This window comes from Zosterops lateralis (genome assembly GCF_965231275.1).
Source record: "Zosterops lateralis genome assembly, chromosome: 3".
In the NCBI taxonomy this organism is placed as follows: Eukaryota; Metazoa; Chordata; class Aves; order Passeriformes; family Zosteropidae; genus Zosterops; species Zosterops lateralis.
This window is the reverse complement of record NC_139764.1, coordinates 18390988-18407351: the sequence shown is the minus strand read 5'-3', so window position 1 is coordinate 18407351 and position 16364 is coordinate 18390988. Positions and strand designations below refer to the sequence as shown.

The window sequence follows — 16364 nt, the reverse complement described above, 5'->3', positions numbered from 1 at the left end:
CTTGGTTGTTCTTTTTAAAGCTAAATGTAAATATAGCAGACAGAAAAGAGGAAGTAAAAATTAGTAGAATAATGCAAAATGAGAATAAGGCAAAAAGGGGTCTAGGGAAGGAGCCTTTAAAATGAGTGTTCAAGGTATGTAAATTCTGCAATTTATTCAGTAAGGAAAGGTGTTGAATTACGGCAGAAAGTTGTCTGCCATTTCTGATTGATCAATTTAGGGACACAGATGCTCAGATTTAAAAAAAAAAAAAAAAAAAAAAAAAAAAAAAAAATGCTCCATTGTGGTTTTTGGTCACTAGCTCTGCTTAAATGACAGCTGAAAGTAAGGTTGGATTCATGCTAGTGGTTTCATCCTGTTTTTTCCCCCAAAGTTCTTTTGCTTAAGTCCATATCACTGACCTTTCCTCTTTACAGAAAATCATTTATGAAATATTAAAGCTGTGTGAAAGCCTTTGTAATTGCAGCTTCAGCAAGATCTGCAATTATGCAAGAAAATACTGAAGTACATACCTGTGTGCATCTCGTCTGTTTGATATGCAAAAGCCCTTTACTCTTGCTTTTATTAACTGTTACACTTCTGTTTCTCTCCTGCTTTTGCAGAGGAAATACATGAACCCACATGTCCCCCAGTGGTAGAATATACTGTATATCTTTATATGAGCAGGCAAAAAGAGCATGTTTAGACAGGTTGAAGGTGAAAAAGATTTTTATGCTCAAGTTTCTGATTAGACCATTATAGCAGCATCACTAATTCCCCTCCTTCCATCTATTGTCTTCTTTCCTCTGTTGTCATCAGTGACCACTGTTGATTTGTTGACTCTATTAAAGTATTCAAGGAAGCCACAGGCCTGTCATTTTGGTCATAACCTTAATCTGTTTTCTCACCTTGGGAGAAAATGTGTTAATACACTGTCTGTTTCTATAGAATGGACTCATTGAGAAAGTTCCTGACACAAATCTGCAATACATTCAGAAGGAAAAAACCAGTTTTCTGAATCTTGATTATTTTAACAGATAGCAAGGTGTGTTTAGCTGGAAATTTTTATAAGAACTGCACCAAATTAAGTAACAGTAAGCAATTGTAATGGTATGTTGTGTAGTAATTTTTGAGCTGGGTGAGTTGCAGCTCCCCCTGAGTTCTCACATCTCTGATTCCTTGTTATTTCTGAATGATTAAGCAAATCATTTATGTTAATTCTGGAGTTGCTTTACTTTTTAAGACAAGTAAAGGAAGGGGTCATTCCTGTTAGCTTGCTGATTTGGAAAATTAATTTAATTTTTCTCCCCCCCACCACCCCACTTTTTTTAATGCCTTACAGATAAATTGTATAGCTACCTAATTGCCTCCCATAAAACATTTTAAAATTCTTCATATTGTGTATCATCTTCTTTATAATAATTATTTCTAATTCTGAGCAATCACCTCCTGTGCAAATAGTTTTTATTTTAAGGAAAATAAAAACAGACTTGTTTGAGTTTTCTTCCAGTTTATTTTTTGTTCTGTTATTTTGGGGAGGATTTTTTTTCCTTGTATTTGAGAAACTGACATTGTCTTTAATTTGTATTAAGTTTTAAATTTAAAAAACTTGTACTTGCAAATTAGCTGAATTTACATCTCTAACTTAAAAATTATTAATTTTTTTTTAATTTTAGTATGCAGATATCTGGTTTTTGGAATAACATTGTTCACTGTCAGGTATATATGATAGATCCCTGAGCTGCTCCTTTTTCATCTTATTTGAAAACAGTGGTGTCCATTACGTGTACTGGAATGTAATAATTTCCTGGTATTGGAAGATACATTTTTGGTTCTTGTTTTATCTGTGTTGGTCAGTTCTGCCCCTGCCACCTGAGATTTTGTGTGATGCTCTGAATAGGTGTAAGAGCTGGAGCTGCAGTTGAATTTCTTGCCATCACTAAGTTGGCTGGAAAACTAAGTAGGCCAGGGTTGGTATCATTTGGCTTACATGACTGGAAAAGATTTTTTTTATTCCTTTCATTTTTGGTGCCAGAGTTCCATCTGTTGTGGAACTCCTCATTTATGGCCTGCAAATCTGGGAAGCCATCCTTCTGGTTTATTAATCTGTCTTACCAGACACTGTGATCAGACACTTATTAGAACATAAGACAATGAAAGGAAATGTTGAGATTAAACTGTATTTTGTGGTTACTAGAAGCTATGATGAATAAGAGTAAAAAAATGTATATTCAACCAGTGGAAGAGATTACTGTTGTCTTGAAATAACTCCCTGTAATTTATCTCTAATATTTTAATAAATCTTTCCCATACCAATAAATATTGGAACAGGACAGATAACATAAAGGAGAAGGTTGTACTAACTGAAAAACAGGTATCTTTGAAGCATATACTAATTAGAAAATTAAAATATTTGGGAATGAAGCTACTGCATCTGTTGGTTGTGTGTCGTTTAGGGTAGTGAAGCTTTGATCTCTGGTTAGTGATCTTTAGCTCTGCTGTGATACATGTAGGGATTCTTAGGGATTTTTTTTTTAAATGGAACATAAAGGATACTTATCTCTGTCTCTCCTTCCTATCTTATTTATTAGAAATCATTTTCCATGAGGTGTATGGGTAGTATTAATATTAGGATCAACTTCTAATGGAAAAATCTTACTAATGCACCAAGATCATAGTGATCACTGAAGAAAGATTCAGTACTTCATTTATTTTGGCCGAAATGGTGCAATTCAATTCCACATGGAAGAGACTAAAATTGTCTCAGTTGCCTTTTTATATGTATGTAAGAGGACATTTTGGTGAAAGGATGATTAATGCGTGTGAAGAAAGTGTATGTTGCTTAAGTGGGCCCGGTATAATATATGTACATTGCAAGGTAATAAATGTGAGTGTTATTATGTAACAGCCAAAACTTTGTAGATTGTGGTCTCAGAACTCCCCCAAACTGGCTTTGGCTTTGAAAGCATCATTGTAGTTCAAAAAAGTGGAGTCAATTTAACTACGTCTTTTACTTGGTATCGAAATCTCTAATGCCTCTGTGTTGATAATGAGGAACATTAGGCTTTTTTGGTTTCTTCAAAAAACATACTGTTAGTTTTTGTTGTACTACTACATATTTTTACGATACCTATTACACTTTTTACTTGTGTCGGTTATACTATTTCTTTATTTATCCATTGGTATACCGATATGCATTATACCTATAAATATCAGTACAATACAAGGCTTATAAAAAAAGGAGAAGGAAAGAACCCATGGTGTTCTTCAGTCAAGGAGCTTCTGCTTTTTGCCATAGCCCCTTAGCCAGTGCAGCTGCTCTGAAGTGTTTGGCTGTGATGTTTCTTTTTTGCTACACAGATTACTGCAATATAGTCAAAGCTAGCAGTTTTGTTAGCACTTAATATATGAAAATAGTGGCTTTTGTTTGCATGACATTTCTCCCTGATCCAAACTGAGTGGCAAAATTCATGTTAAATTTTATTATTGTTTTGTTTTCATGGGTAGGATCTGAAGATCAGATCTTTAGGTAAGAAAATAAAGTTGTAATATATTTCTTGTACTTATTAACAATAACATGGGCACAATTCTGTGCCACACGTTCTCTGGAATGACCCCACTTGAACAGGGAGGTTGGACCACATGATCCACTGTGGTCCCTTCCAATCTTGCTCATTTGTGATTTTGTGATTCTGCAGTACTGTGACCCACAGGGCAGGGAAGCTTTTGTGGCTAAGAAGTGCCTTGATTTGGTATTGCTGTCTCTGATGCACAATTTGCTTGTGCTGGAGAACCATAAGCTTAATTTGGGATGCATTGAAGGAACTTGCCTCTCAGCTCTTTGGCCCAGTACCTCTCATCTTTGAAACTCTTCCAGATCATACCAAGAGTGCTATTAGAGAAAAGAGTATTGGTATCTTTCACCACCTCCGTTCACCATCAAATGGATTTTCCATTGCTTGGAGTTGGTCTTAGGGTTCTATGTTGGCAGATGCTGATGTAATTTCAGAGCAAATGGATCTTAGTAACTAATCCTTGCCACCTCCTTGAGAGGTGATTTGCTCTGTCTGACAGATGGGGAAGCACAGGAGTGTGAGGTGGTTGCAGAGCTGGGATTAGAGTGGTGATGTCCCAGGCTTCTGGTTCTGTCCTCTGCACAACCACAAAGCCAACCTTTCCTACCCCTATTACTCTCTTGGGGCAAATTCCTATTAAACATTATTAATAGGGACAATTGGGGAATAATCCTGTTGTCTTAGTCATGAGGGACAGTGTTCTTTTAGTTCTGTGCTGTTGTATGGAATTTAATACTAACGGTCAGGAGACCTGAAATAACTACATCCAACAGCCCATTCAATGCCAGCCTTTCCCCTTATTTAGCTTAGTCTAAACTGACACCCAACTTTGAGACCTCCTCTCCTCCCACAATGGAGAACCACTGGGATTTTTTTATACCACACATGGTTTCCCTCCTACATTTTCCTCCCATGTCAGATATTCATACCCCCTTTAATAACCAGCAGGGGGATCATTACATTGAGCTACTGCCAAATGCATAATGACTGCTGCCTTTGCCTTACACAGTCACTGCACTACTGATATCCAATTCAGCATTGTAAAGTGCTTAGGGCTACCTTGGGGATGTGCTATATTAAACCCAACTATTCTAAATCCTATTTAATACAAAGAGATTGGTGGTGGGGGAGGGGGGAGGGAGATTTAAAATTGTCATTAGTCACCTATTTTCAACAAGTAAAAATACCTGGTTACTTAGGGCCCGATTCTGTTGCTCTTAAGTCATAAATAGACCCCCTGATTTTAGTATGGGGTGTATGGAGGTGAGCACTCTGCTTGCCACAGGGGGAGGCAGAATTAGGTCCTATAAAGCCATGCCTGAGACAGTAAGTTTTCAAGAGGCTGATGGGGGTGAGTGTGCCCATTTCTGAATTCCCCTAACAAATGTTTTACAGTGGAAACAGGAAAGCGGAAACATGCTTCATATCTGACTAAAAATAAAGCTACTCTTAAACTTGTAAGAGGCAACATTTTTATTTGAATGATATGACAGAGCTGCCACAGGAGTGTTACCTGCTATAAAGAAAGCTTAAGAATTATTACCTTTATTAGACCAGTGACACTGAGCTTTAGCCATACATTTCTAACTTCTGTCCCTCTACAGAGACAATTTTCTTTTCTTAAATAAACTGTCATGCTAGTGTTAATATATTGTTGGCTCCCTCATACTCTGAGAATACTGCTGATATAAAACATGTATATGTTAGATTGGTAATAGTATCTTTAGTGTAGCTGACTAGAACAAATGTGTTTCCCTCATGGCTGTGCTAATGTGATAAAGGAAAATTGGCTGTTCATCAGCTTTTGGCTGGGTAAAGACAGTAGAGATGGAACCACATTCTTTTTTATGCATTAATACCACTGAGAACTTTTCACTAGATATATTTCATGTGCAGGCATGTTGTGCAAAGATGTTGTAAAACATGAGATAATGCTACAAATAACAAAGTAGAAAAGCCTGTATCTTTTATGATGATAACAGTCAAACACCAAATGACAGTAACAGGCTGTAAAAAATGTGATGCAGAAAAAAAATGCAATGTAACCACAATATATACGTATACTTAGGCTCTTGCAAATAGGGCATCAGATGTTTAGAGGGCTTTGTATTAAAATTAAATAAAGAAAATGTTGTATTTAGGTCATTGATGTGTCAACACAAAAGATAATTTAAAATGGAGAGATGTATCTTGAGCAGTGAAACTCATATGCAATAACTTTTTTAACAGATCTCAAGGCTTAGTAATTATGATAATAGCCTTCAAATTTCCATCAGTGGAAGGGCAATAAATATTCCTGTCTAAATTTGGGAAATATTGACTGAATCTGGAAATGGCAATAAAGCTCAGCATGCATGTGTATGTTTGAATGCAAAGTTGAAGGAGGAAAAATGCATTTGTACAATCTTGTGTGAAGCAAAAAAAAAAGAAGAAAAATAAAGGCCAAACGAACCCCTCCATCTTATTTCATATTTTCTTTCTTAAAATGCTGATAGACTCATGTTGCCCAAGGCACTGATGCTGATCATCTGAGTTCAGATTTATAGATAATTGTGTCCATTTATCTTGGTCTGAAATTTGAAAGATTTTATTGTCAGAGTAGTATTGTGTGTGCTTATATTGTGGATTTCAACTTGGTATTTTGTTAACTGGTAAATAAGTTCTATCTTTCCTTTTTTTAGCAATAAATTATTCTGGCTTGCAAACCTCCTATGTCCTCATATATGTATTGTTCTTATGGAAGCAATAACTCCAGGTTTATTTTCTTTTGATTGGCATGACTGTCAAGATGGGCTAAAGTGCTCTAGTTTTATTGGCCTTGATAGACATGATTCATAGGCATCCATATCTGCAAAATTAAAATAAAAATAATGCTCTGTAAATTGGCAGCAGCAAAATGGTGTTTCAAAATTTTAAACCTCCGAAGTTCTAACATGAAAAAACCTCTATGCAAGCTAAACATTGCTAAAACCTGAGTAATTTAAATTTTTTTTTTTTTGCAAATAAACTTTCTGAAATAAAAGTTTTTGGTAAGTCCAACTTAGTTTCTTTAATTAACTTCATTAATGGGAACCTGACTATAGCCACAATACTTCTGGTTTTCATTTTGTGTGGACCTGGATTTTTTTAAATGAGAGTGTTGAATTTCATATAATGTAAGGCTGAAAGACACTCCCATATTGTTAAACTTTTCCTAATTTTGGGTAACTTAAATCTAAGCATTTTTAATGCAAAAACCCCCCAACTTTGTAAAAGCTCGGCATCTTGTGCCTTTTGGAGCTGGGAGAATGCCATAAAGTATTTCTTTGAATGTTAGCTCAGATTTAAAATGAATTGGCAGGAAAGGGAGCACTTGCAGAAAACAGTACCCTGGGGTGCTGGCTGAGTGCATATTCCTAGCCAAGGGTTCCCGTGATGAAAGGGAATTACCCAGTGGGTGTAAAGCAGATGTAGGCAGTTCCTATACCATTCCCTTCAGCCCTTGTAGAAGGAAGCATGCTGGGGTTAGGGAGGTGTTTTGGGGGGTATTAGAGGCCCGTGTTTGGTTATCCTGAGCATGGTGTGCAGCCCCTTGAGGCCTGTTGGAAATGATGTATGAGAAGAGCTGTGACAGCTGTAACATGTGCCCATGGCCCCAAGTGGTGATGGAGCTGTAACCAGCCTTGTACCTCGTGAAACACACCCACCCATCTCTTCTTCTCTTCCCTTCCATCTCCACCAGATCCCTGGGCTGTAGTTCCTTCTTTGATTTAACCCCTGTGGAAATTTTATACTCTCTGCATCTGAGTGGTGATCTATTAATGAAAAAGAGGTAACAGCTTTCAGTAGGCACAAAAAATAGACACACAGCGAATAGAGGTAATCTTATCAGTTAATTTGTGATAGACAAAAAATGTAGAGAAATCAAAGTGATTGCATGATAAAAGCATGTGTTTTCCCCTTTACATCGATTCTATAGGTGCATCACAGCCGAATTAGTTTCTTCTTCAATGGTTGGGAAGATGATAACACACCTTTTGATTCAAGGACTCTTATGGGAACAGTTGCAGATACTGATGCTGATGGTACTCTGCAAATTGGACAAAGCTTCACAGGTAAATCTAGAAGTATTTTATTGGAATGCACTGGAATAGTCAAAATAAAATATGCATGATGTGGTTAAAAGAAGTGTGTGAGTAATTTTAGGTTATCTATATGCTGAGTAGTAGTACCTTACTGCAGAAAAAAAAAAAATCCTATTGTTCAATTAGCTTTCTCAAAAGATTGGCTGGAAGATGGAATAAATTATGATCATCTACCATACATCTATGTATTCCTGCATGTAGGTAAGTTTTCCTGAATTCTCTAAAACATGTATATAAAGTGACTTATTCCACTAATTTCTGCCCATAATCTTTCTGAGTAAATACAGGGAACTGTTTCAGAATGGAATTGTGCATGGCCACTAGACTACACTCCTCTCTCTGCAGAGTTAGGAACAGAGCCAAAGGTTTCTGGCTGTCCATGTTCTTCCTTTCTATCAATACTCATGTAAACCATGGCAGACCTGGTAATACTCATGGAAAACATTTCAGCCTCTAGTAATGCCTGAGAATTTTACTCTTCATCTGCATCTAGAGTTTTATATGTACTATATCATGACATGATCATTGAAGAACAGTGTGGAGGGTGGGGGGCATGTTTTGTTGCTTTTCACTAATTCTTAGCTCTGCAGGTGTAAGAACACTGACTATTGCTCTTCAGGAACATGCACAATTTGAAGTTAACTTCTAAATAAATGTCACATAAATAGCTTTATTGTGGCTTTGGGCAAGAGAGTATTCTGTACCCCATTTCTTAAAGCTTGTATTTGGAAATGTATTTTGTTGTGATTTTGATTCTGAATGCTGGACAGCTAATAATCATGTAAAAGAAAGGAATATTTTAAAATGCTTTTTATCTTTATTGTATAAATTGATCGGTACAGTTGTACCTACTGTATCTCTTCTCTAATTAGAGGTGGCACATGGACTGGCTCATTACTTCTGTCTAATGAGCCGATCCCTGTGCCACCTCTCTAATCAGAAAAGAGATAGGTACAAAATGTTCTTATAAAGTTATTATAAATCATTCTTTTTTATCAAAAAAATTAAGTCACTGCCCTCTATAGTTTTGTCTAGGTCCAAGATGGTTTCATTCAGGAGGGGTAATTGTGCAGGAGAGATTTCTGAGTGCTGAATTAAAGGTGCTGTCATGCAGTGCAAAGCTGCCTTCTGCTCAATAGATTATTTATGGTATATTTCCTTAGGTTTAGAGCAATTTGTTGGAAGAATGCAAGATTTTCGATTTTACCCAGTGGCACTTACAAACAGGTAAAGAACTTGTATTTTTGTAACAAAAAAGAGTGTGGTGAGAAGGAAGTGTAGATAACAATACGCTTATTTCCCAAAGTGTAGTACTTTTCAGATGTTTCCTTTAGATAATTGCTTATGACAATATAGTTTCCTAAGCCTCATTTCAAAGATTACCTTTAATCTAAAAAATCTTGAGTTAAAATAAAGTCAACAACTTAATGCGTTTTACTTTTGAACTGTTGCTTAAATAGGCTTGGTGTGTGTAGTAGTGTATGTAGTATATATGTAGTGAAACAAAACTCTGTAATAAATATGTGCTCTCCTTGTCCTTGCTACAACCTGACTTAGTATGTATTCTGTGGAGAGTAGATCCAGTTGCTAGATTTCAATGCTTATAAACTGTCTAGGTGTTACCTACTCATCATAATTCTGTCATAATAGTGTGTGCTGATAAGCTCAGTCCTGGTGGATAAGACTTGCTAAGCTTCCTCCGAGCTCTGTGTAAACTGTAGTGCGAGGAAGGGAGCACAGCAGACAATTCCGGTGTTGACCACTCACCAGTGATGCAGATGAGGAGGACAGGCATTCCAAGTGATTAGTGTGCTGGCTTTGTGGCTGGAAAATTGGCTCCCTGTGCTTAGTAGTTGCTTTCCTCTGGTTTCACTTCCCCACAGTATCCATGTTGGGTATTCTTGATGCTCCCCTGCCCCAAGGTGCCATTGTCCCTTGCTCTCCAGATGAGATTGTCACCATAAGCCACCAATGACTTAGCCCACAGAGCCCTGGGCAATTGCTTTGACTTCTCCTGTTCCCGAGGCCAAATTACTGTTGCCACTGCAATTTCTGTTGCCCTCCAGCCTCCCTTCCTAACACATTACAAAGAGATGTTACCTTTGTTATCCAACTCATGCTGGATTAATCCAGTCGTTTCAGGCTGGCCAGAAGTAGTCAGGTCCTATTTGTCTCCCTGGTGCTTCTGGGGAAGCTGCACACAATGACACTGGGGACTGCAGACCTTCAGGCTACGTAATGATAGTCTTTCAATAAGATGTAGAGCAGTTTCCTTGGAGCTCAGCTGTCTACAGGACATTATGATGAACTGAGCTCCTGTGAATTGGAAGTATTAATGTGAATCTGAATTCCAAGTTTTATGAAAATCGTGTTGGTTGTATTTCTCAAAGCAATGCTTGTCAAATCTTTTGAACTACAATTTAGGTCAGTGAAATGAATAAAGCTTAACAATTGAAAATTAAGGTATTTTACAGACTGTTTTGACCTACTGATGTCTTTCTAGATTTGGTTTTATATCCACAAATAACTTGGTCCAAAATGTTTGTCTGGGATAAACTAGGAAGGAAAGCCTTGCCTGCATACCAATTAATTTAAGGCTATGCATATGTAAAAAGTCCTGTAACTGGGTTCCATGAAAGTTGTAGTGACAGCCTAGCAAGTATTTATTTGCTTAATAAGCACACAAAATTGTGTTCTCACTGATAAAGTAGGAAAATGGGAAAAGTAACAAGGTTTATATATAAAAATTCAATCTCTTCTAGACTGACAAAGTCCTTCCTTTGTACCAGTGATGAGCAGGTAAAGAACTGTCCATGTCATCCATACATCTACTTGTTTGCCTGCCTACCTACCTTCATATCTATTTCAGTTGCTGATGTCAGAGGGTACTGAAGTATCTCAATGATTTGACGTGGCTAGGTTGATTGCAGTTAGAAAAATGGGCATTTTCATTAAAATTAGTTAAAAGTGAAAATATTGCTGTCCGGGTTTCCTAAGGCACAATATGATATTGTTCAAGCTGGTCTTCTGGGAGGATTTGAGTGCAAACATTGAACTTTACTGTGGTTACAGGCAGTATATTAACACTGTTTAAGAACAGGATCCAGACTGCTGATTGGGGTCAGACATGATGCTGCAACAAAATGTTTTTCTCCTCATATATCTGGCAGGTTTCATCCTATCTAGCTTTAGACATCCCACCAAAGAACTCATTTCCCCTGGTGCCCTGTGTCTGAAGAACTCCATGTACATGGAACAATGAAAGGAGCTCCAGAGTGCTTCTTCACAGATATTTTCTGAAGATGCCTATTTCTATCATTGATAATGTAGAGACCTTGGGGGGAGGCTTCACTCCTAGCTGAGTGCCCCATTTTTATGAGCTTAAATCAGGAGTTTAGGGCTTCTACTATGATCTAAACGGAATTTTGTTTAATCTGTGAGCCTAGATGCACAAAGTGACATTTGTTCTTTTTGTCATGTATGTAATTAGTATTCTCTATGCTGTGACAGAGACATTTTGGAGGTATTCTCTGGAAAATTCCCTCACCTTCATACCCAGTCTGAGTGCCGCTGTCCTGGAAGTCATCCCCGAGTACACCCTTTGATACAGAGGTACTGCATCCCTAATGGTGCAGATGATACCACTAATGACAGGGTGCTGAGGCTGGATGCAGAAGGCCATCCTCTCTACTACATCAATGATAATGACATTGGGACCACCTGGATTTCATCTGTGTTTGCTAATACTGCAGGTCTGGATCGTGGTGTTTCAATCACAATAGATTTACAAAATGGACAGTATCAGGTAATGGGAAGATGCCGTTTGCCATTTATTAAAACAAAACTAAAATATTATTTTTGTAGATATTGCATGGAAATTTTGAGGATATTCAAACCTTATGCTTTAAAATGTTAACCTTAGAGGACCAGGAAGAAAATTTCCTTTATTGGCATATAACAGTGCAAAAGGCAACCAAATGACTTGGCATTCTCTTTTGATGTGCCTGTTTTAACAAGCAATAATCTAGAGTAGATATACAAGAGTAGATATTCTGTGTGAAGGCGCCAATATTTAGAAACTGATTGTTGTCTTTTAACTCCACTTTTCTAAATTTCAACTTTAATTTTTATTTCTGTTAAAACTTAAGGTGCTGGTTTCGTACTTACTGGTAGAAAACTGACTGCAGGCAAATGAAATTTAATGTATCAAAAGCACATTGGCGTATTAGAGTGTGTTTTTTTTGCTTGTAGATGTTCTGGAGGTGATAGATTAGCCTCCTAAGGAATATGAAAGGACAAAATGACAAGCAGGCATAGTTACTGAAGAGGCCATATTGCTCCTAACCCTCCACTAGTCTGTTGAAGAATATCAGGATGTCTTGAAAAGAGGGACATATCAGAAGTGGGGCTGCATCTGTTTATTCTTGCTGGCCTGTTTTTTTTTTTTTTTTTTTTTTTTTTTTTTTTTTTTTTTTTTTTTTTTAAGTTAGTGATGGATAGGGAGAGAATGTGATGACAGGGTTTGGCTACATATGTAAACATTAGTTGTTAAAAGTGATATCAAATCTATGTGAAATTCTTGGCTTTTGCTTATTTGACACACACATTTCTGTTTAAGCAGTTTGCTGCAGGAAGTGCTCTTTGAAACAACACAGACATTTGATGAGATTTTGAGCTAACATTATGGAGAATTAAAAAACCCAAAACTATCAGAAAACAACTCGTCAAATGCTTGGCAACATAAACAGAATTAGAACTTCCATTTTCACCAAAACAACATTGCTCTAACAAATCTGGGACCTGACTTTGCAGTGCATTTTCAAACAGTCTTTGAGAAAAAGTAAAGTTCTGATGCAATAGTTCAGTAGTTGTGTGATAGCCTCTGAAAGATCAAAGAGCTTGTTCAACAAAAAAGGTTCTTTGGCTTTAGTTGAGAATATGTGGGGTGAAATATGGCTGCTTCTGTCTGTGAGTGGTAAAGCAGACTGTATAGTTATATAAAAAAAAAGGTTTAAATTCTCATTGTTTTACAACTTGGCCATTAATATCAGTTCATAAGTTTGTTATCTTCTTGTAGGTATTCTATATTATACTGCAGTTCTTTAGCCCACTCCCTGAAGCAATAAAAATTGAAAGGAGAAAAAGAGATGATCTAGAATGGGAAGACTGGCAATATTTTGCTAGGAATTGCAGTGTTTTTGAAATGGAGAACAATGGGTTTCTGGAAAAACCAGACTCTGTCAACTGTCTCCAGATGCAAAGGTATGAGTGGGTATTATCTGGATAATACAGATGCTTTGACCAGGTACCATCCTGACACAATTCATTGCTATGTCCCAATGAGATAGAATCTTGTAATTTGGTATGCTCATTTGTTATGGACTGCTGAATATATAAAAGATCCTAAACATGACCTTTCAACTCAAGATTACCAAAGTCTTCTGTCATTTTTATCAGATTTAATAATTTATGAGTGTGAGTTAATGGACTCCTCTGTTATTTTTGAGGTAGAGTTTCAAAATGCTACATGTTGGTGTTTTGATTGCTATTGTCAGTAGAATTGCAGAACACTGGGAGGATCAGTGGAGGAAGGTACTGATATAATATGTTGTTCTAAACACCAGTGAATGTGAAAGTCTACCTTCTGATCTCTGGGAGGGCAACTTTTTCTGAAGCTTAGGAAAGAGGCCAGACTGAAGTACAAAAGCCAGTCATTCAACCCTGCTAGTGTTGTGCAACACATGGAAGAAATGGGTTGAAAATGGTATCATGAAGCTTTCTCATCTTTCCAAGCAAGAAGCTTGGAAAACTATTGGAAGAGGGGCAAGAAGGATTATTACCATTTAGAAATATGTTGCAAGCCCTTTTACTGTCAATTAACATGTGGAATTTTAAAACTATGTAATATATAAAATGTGCATTTCATAAATACAGCGTATAACGTATGTAGCAGTTAATATGTTAACTTATTACACACATACACATGTGTGTATGTGCACACACACATATATAATTGAACTTATACCACTACATGTATTCAACTGCGTTATCTCTTGCCTGAGTTCAGATGCCAATCAGTATTAGGCTTGTTTAGTACTTGGTTGGAAATCAGTGAGAAAATACATTACCAGGTGCTGTAGGCACTGTATTTTTTTTTCCTCAGTTTTGCTACCTTTCTAAGACTTTTCAAGTGTCAGCATCTTTGTTCTCCAGGAGTTCAGAATTCTGAGGAGAGGAGCATAAGGTCATTTGAGTTACACCACTTTTCAGCAAAGGAAACTGAGCTTTATTGCTGATCTTTTGAAGCAGAGGGTAGAGGAGAAGGAAAATGTCTTAAGACAAGTGTTTTTGGATAAATAACCCGAGTGAGGTGCAACACCACTTTCAGCCCAAAACTATGTATTTCTATAATTTTTAAAAAGAACTGAGAAGTCAAATATGGACTGTTTCCGTAAATGTTTTCTAAGCAGCACAGTTTCTCCCCTTCAATTAAATGTAAATGGTGATAGGAAGTGATATGAATGAATAATTTTTGAGTACAGCTAATGTACAGAAAGCTTTAAATGATAAGACATATATTGGTGAATATTCTGTGTGCTCAGAGAGGAGTTACTGTTGAAACAAAGCTCCAAATTTATGTCAGCAGTGTAACAGAGTTCCCTGGAGGATTTTATTGTGAAACAAAACTTGTTTCTCTGTCTTTCTCTCATACCCACAAACTTGTAACTGCCAAGACATGTCCAGATTGTCTTTCCAGGATTCAGATACCGGTGTCCTGTGGCCTATCCAGGACTCCCTTGGTTTACATGGAAGACAAATGACCTTGATTTTGACATCCTTACCATAAACTGATGGTTCTTGTTTTGGTGATCACATGCTAGTACTAAATGGACTCTTTTTTGTGTCCTTTAGGAAATGAAAGTGATTAAGGTTTTTGTTTCTCCATCCTGTACCACCTGTGTAAGTTAGGAGTTGCTCACTGTCCTTTATCCCCTTATCAGAGGCTTGAATTTTTGCTTAGTCTGAATATTGGCTGACCCTTATTTTAGAATCTCCTTTGTTTTCCTGAGAAACTGCACATAGTTGCCCTAAAATCTTGATGACCTGCTTATCTAGTTGCCATCAGCCTTACAGTCTTTCTGCTGTTCCTTCTGATACTTCCATACCAACATGCTGTTGTTTATCTGTCATTTGTATCTGTCTAAACATTTCCATTACAGTTCTATATGACATGGAAGAAATATACTTTATTTAGTTTTCTGTGGAGAGAAAGAGAAGACATAATCACCCAGAGAAACAGATATATTCCACTGAGATTTTTGGGAAGCACTGACCTGGATTAGGAGCACAACATCCTTTGTGAAGACAGAAGAGCTTGACTCAGCAGACCTAGCTTAACTAGAAATCTCATCTTTAAAAAACTGACACATTTTGAAGTGACATTTTTTGAATGTTGCATGTCAGGTGCCAGGTGATAATGTGGCATACCTATTTTTAATGATTCCATGTAGGTGTGCAAATAAGCAGACATTCTTTTCTCTTCCAGAGGCTAAACTCTGCCTAGTACATAGACCAACATGACATGATTCATACCAAGCTGTGGAAATGTGCAGTTTATATCTACTTGTTTACTCAGTTTTACTTGAATTCTCAGGACAGTCCTTCCCCTTCCTGGGCTTAAATATGCAGTTTTACTCTCAATCTTACTGCTTTTCATTAAATTATCTTGTACTTCACTTGCTGGAAGGTGGCATATGTTTCTAACTCTGCTCACTCAGATGAGCAGATGATATGGTCCCGTGACTCTGGAATTCAAACTATAGCAATTGTTTCTGTATGGTTTTTATATTTGTTTAGCAGGTATGTTCCTAACAATGTAAATCTATTAATTGTTGTATTAGTCATCTGAATGATTTCCTTATGTGGCTCAAGCCTAGTTCATGTTTCTCAAGGACAGTGTGTTAAACTTATTGAAAATGTGTGCAGATGACACTTTATAAGTCACATTTAATTCATATTTTGAAGTTTGCCTGCTAAAGGCTTTACTTTAAATTGGAAACTTTGGGTTTCAAGAAGAGCATGGTAGTTTAGGCAAAACAGACATATAGAAGACATTTCTTTTCCCCTTCTTGAATTCTGGTGACTGGGAATCCACTGACATAAAAACTTCTACCCAGAAAGCACAAAACCACCATTTACAGTTGAGATCCTCTCTCAGAAACAATATGTTAGGGGCTCGAATCTGTAAAATATGTAATATTTTGAGTTTAATTTGTTTTCCTCTCTATTTAAACAGCTTTACACCATATTCTCGTGGTAATCTGACTTTCAGTGTTCTTACACCAGAACCAAATCACCGACCTGGTTACAATGATTTTTATAATACTCCATCTCTTCAAGAATTTGTAAAAGCTACACAAGTGAGGATTCATCTCCGTGGCCAGTATCACACTAATGAACCTTGGGTAAATTTTAGGCATAGATACTATGGAGTCAATGAAGTTACAGTCAGTGGAAGGTAAGTGTTACATGACTCTTCCCAGATCCAGCATATAAGAATCTGTCTAAAATTTGATCAACTTGTTTTGCTTTTACATGTATGATTGAGAAAGAAATTTAGTCTGAAGGAGTATATCAAGTTGGAAATGATTGGTGTACTGTTTTGTAAAACTGTTTGCTCACATTT

The 16364-nt window shown here is 36.9% G+C and overlaps 1 protein-coding gene across 1 annotated transcript in view; it reads left to right on the top strand.

The window, feature by feature from the left end:
- Positions 1 to 16364, top strand: part of USH2A (usherin) — a gene marked incomplete at its 5' end in the record, with an annotated part of 372289 nt that overhangs the window by 22644 nt on the left and 333281 nt on the right. The window contains 5 exons of the mRNA XM_083856830.1: positions 7513 to 7648; positions 8842 to 8905; positions 11189 to 11483; positions 12756 to 12940; positions 15975 to 16196. Coding sequence (XP_083712956.1) covers positions 7513 to 7648; positions 8842 to 8905; positions 11189 to 11483; positions 12756 to 12940; positions 15975 to 16196 — 902 coding nt within the window. The remainder of the gene's footprint in view (positions 1 to 7512; positions 7649 to 8841; positions 8906 to 11188; positions 11484 to 12755; positions 12941 to 15974; positions 16197 to 16364) is intronic.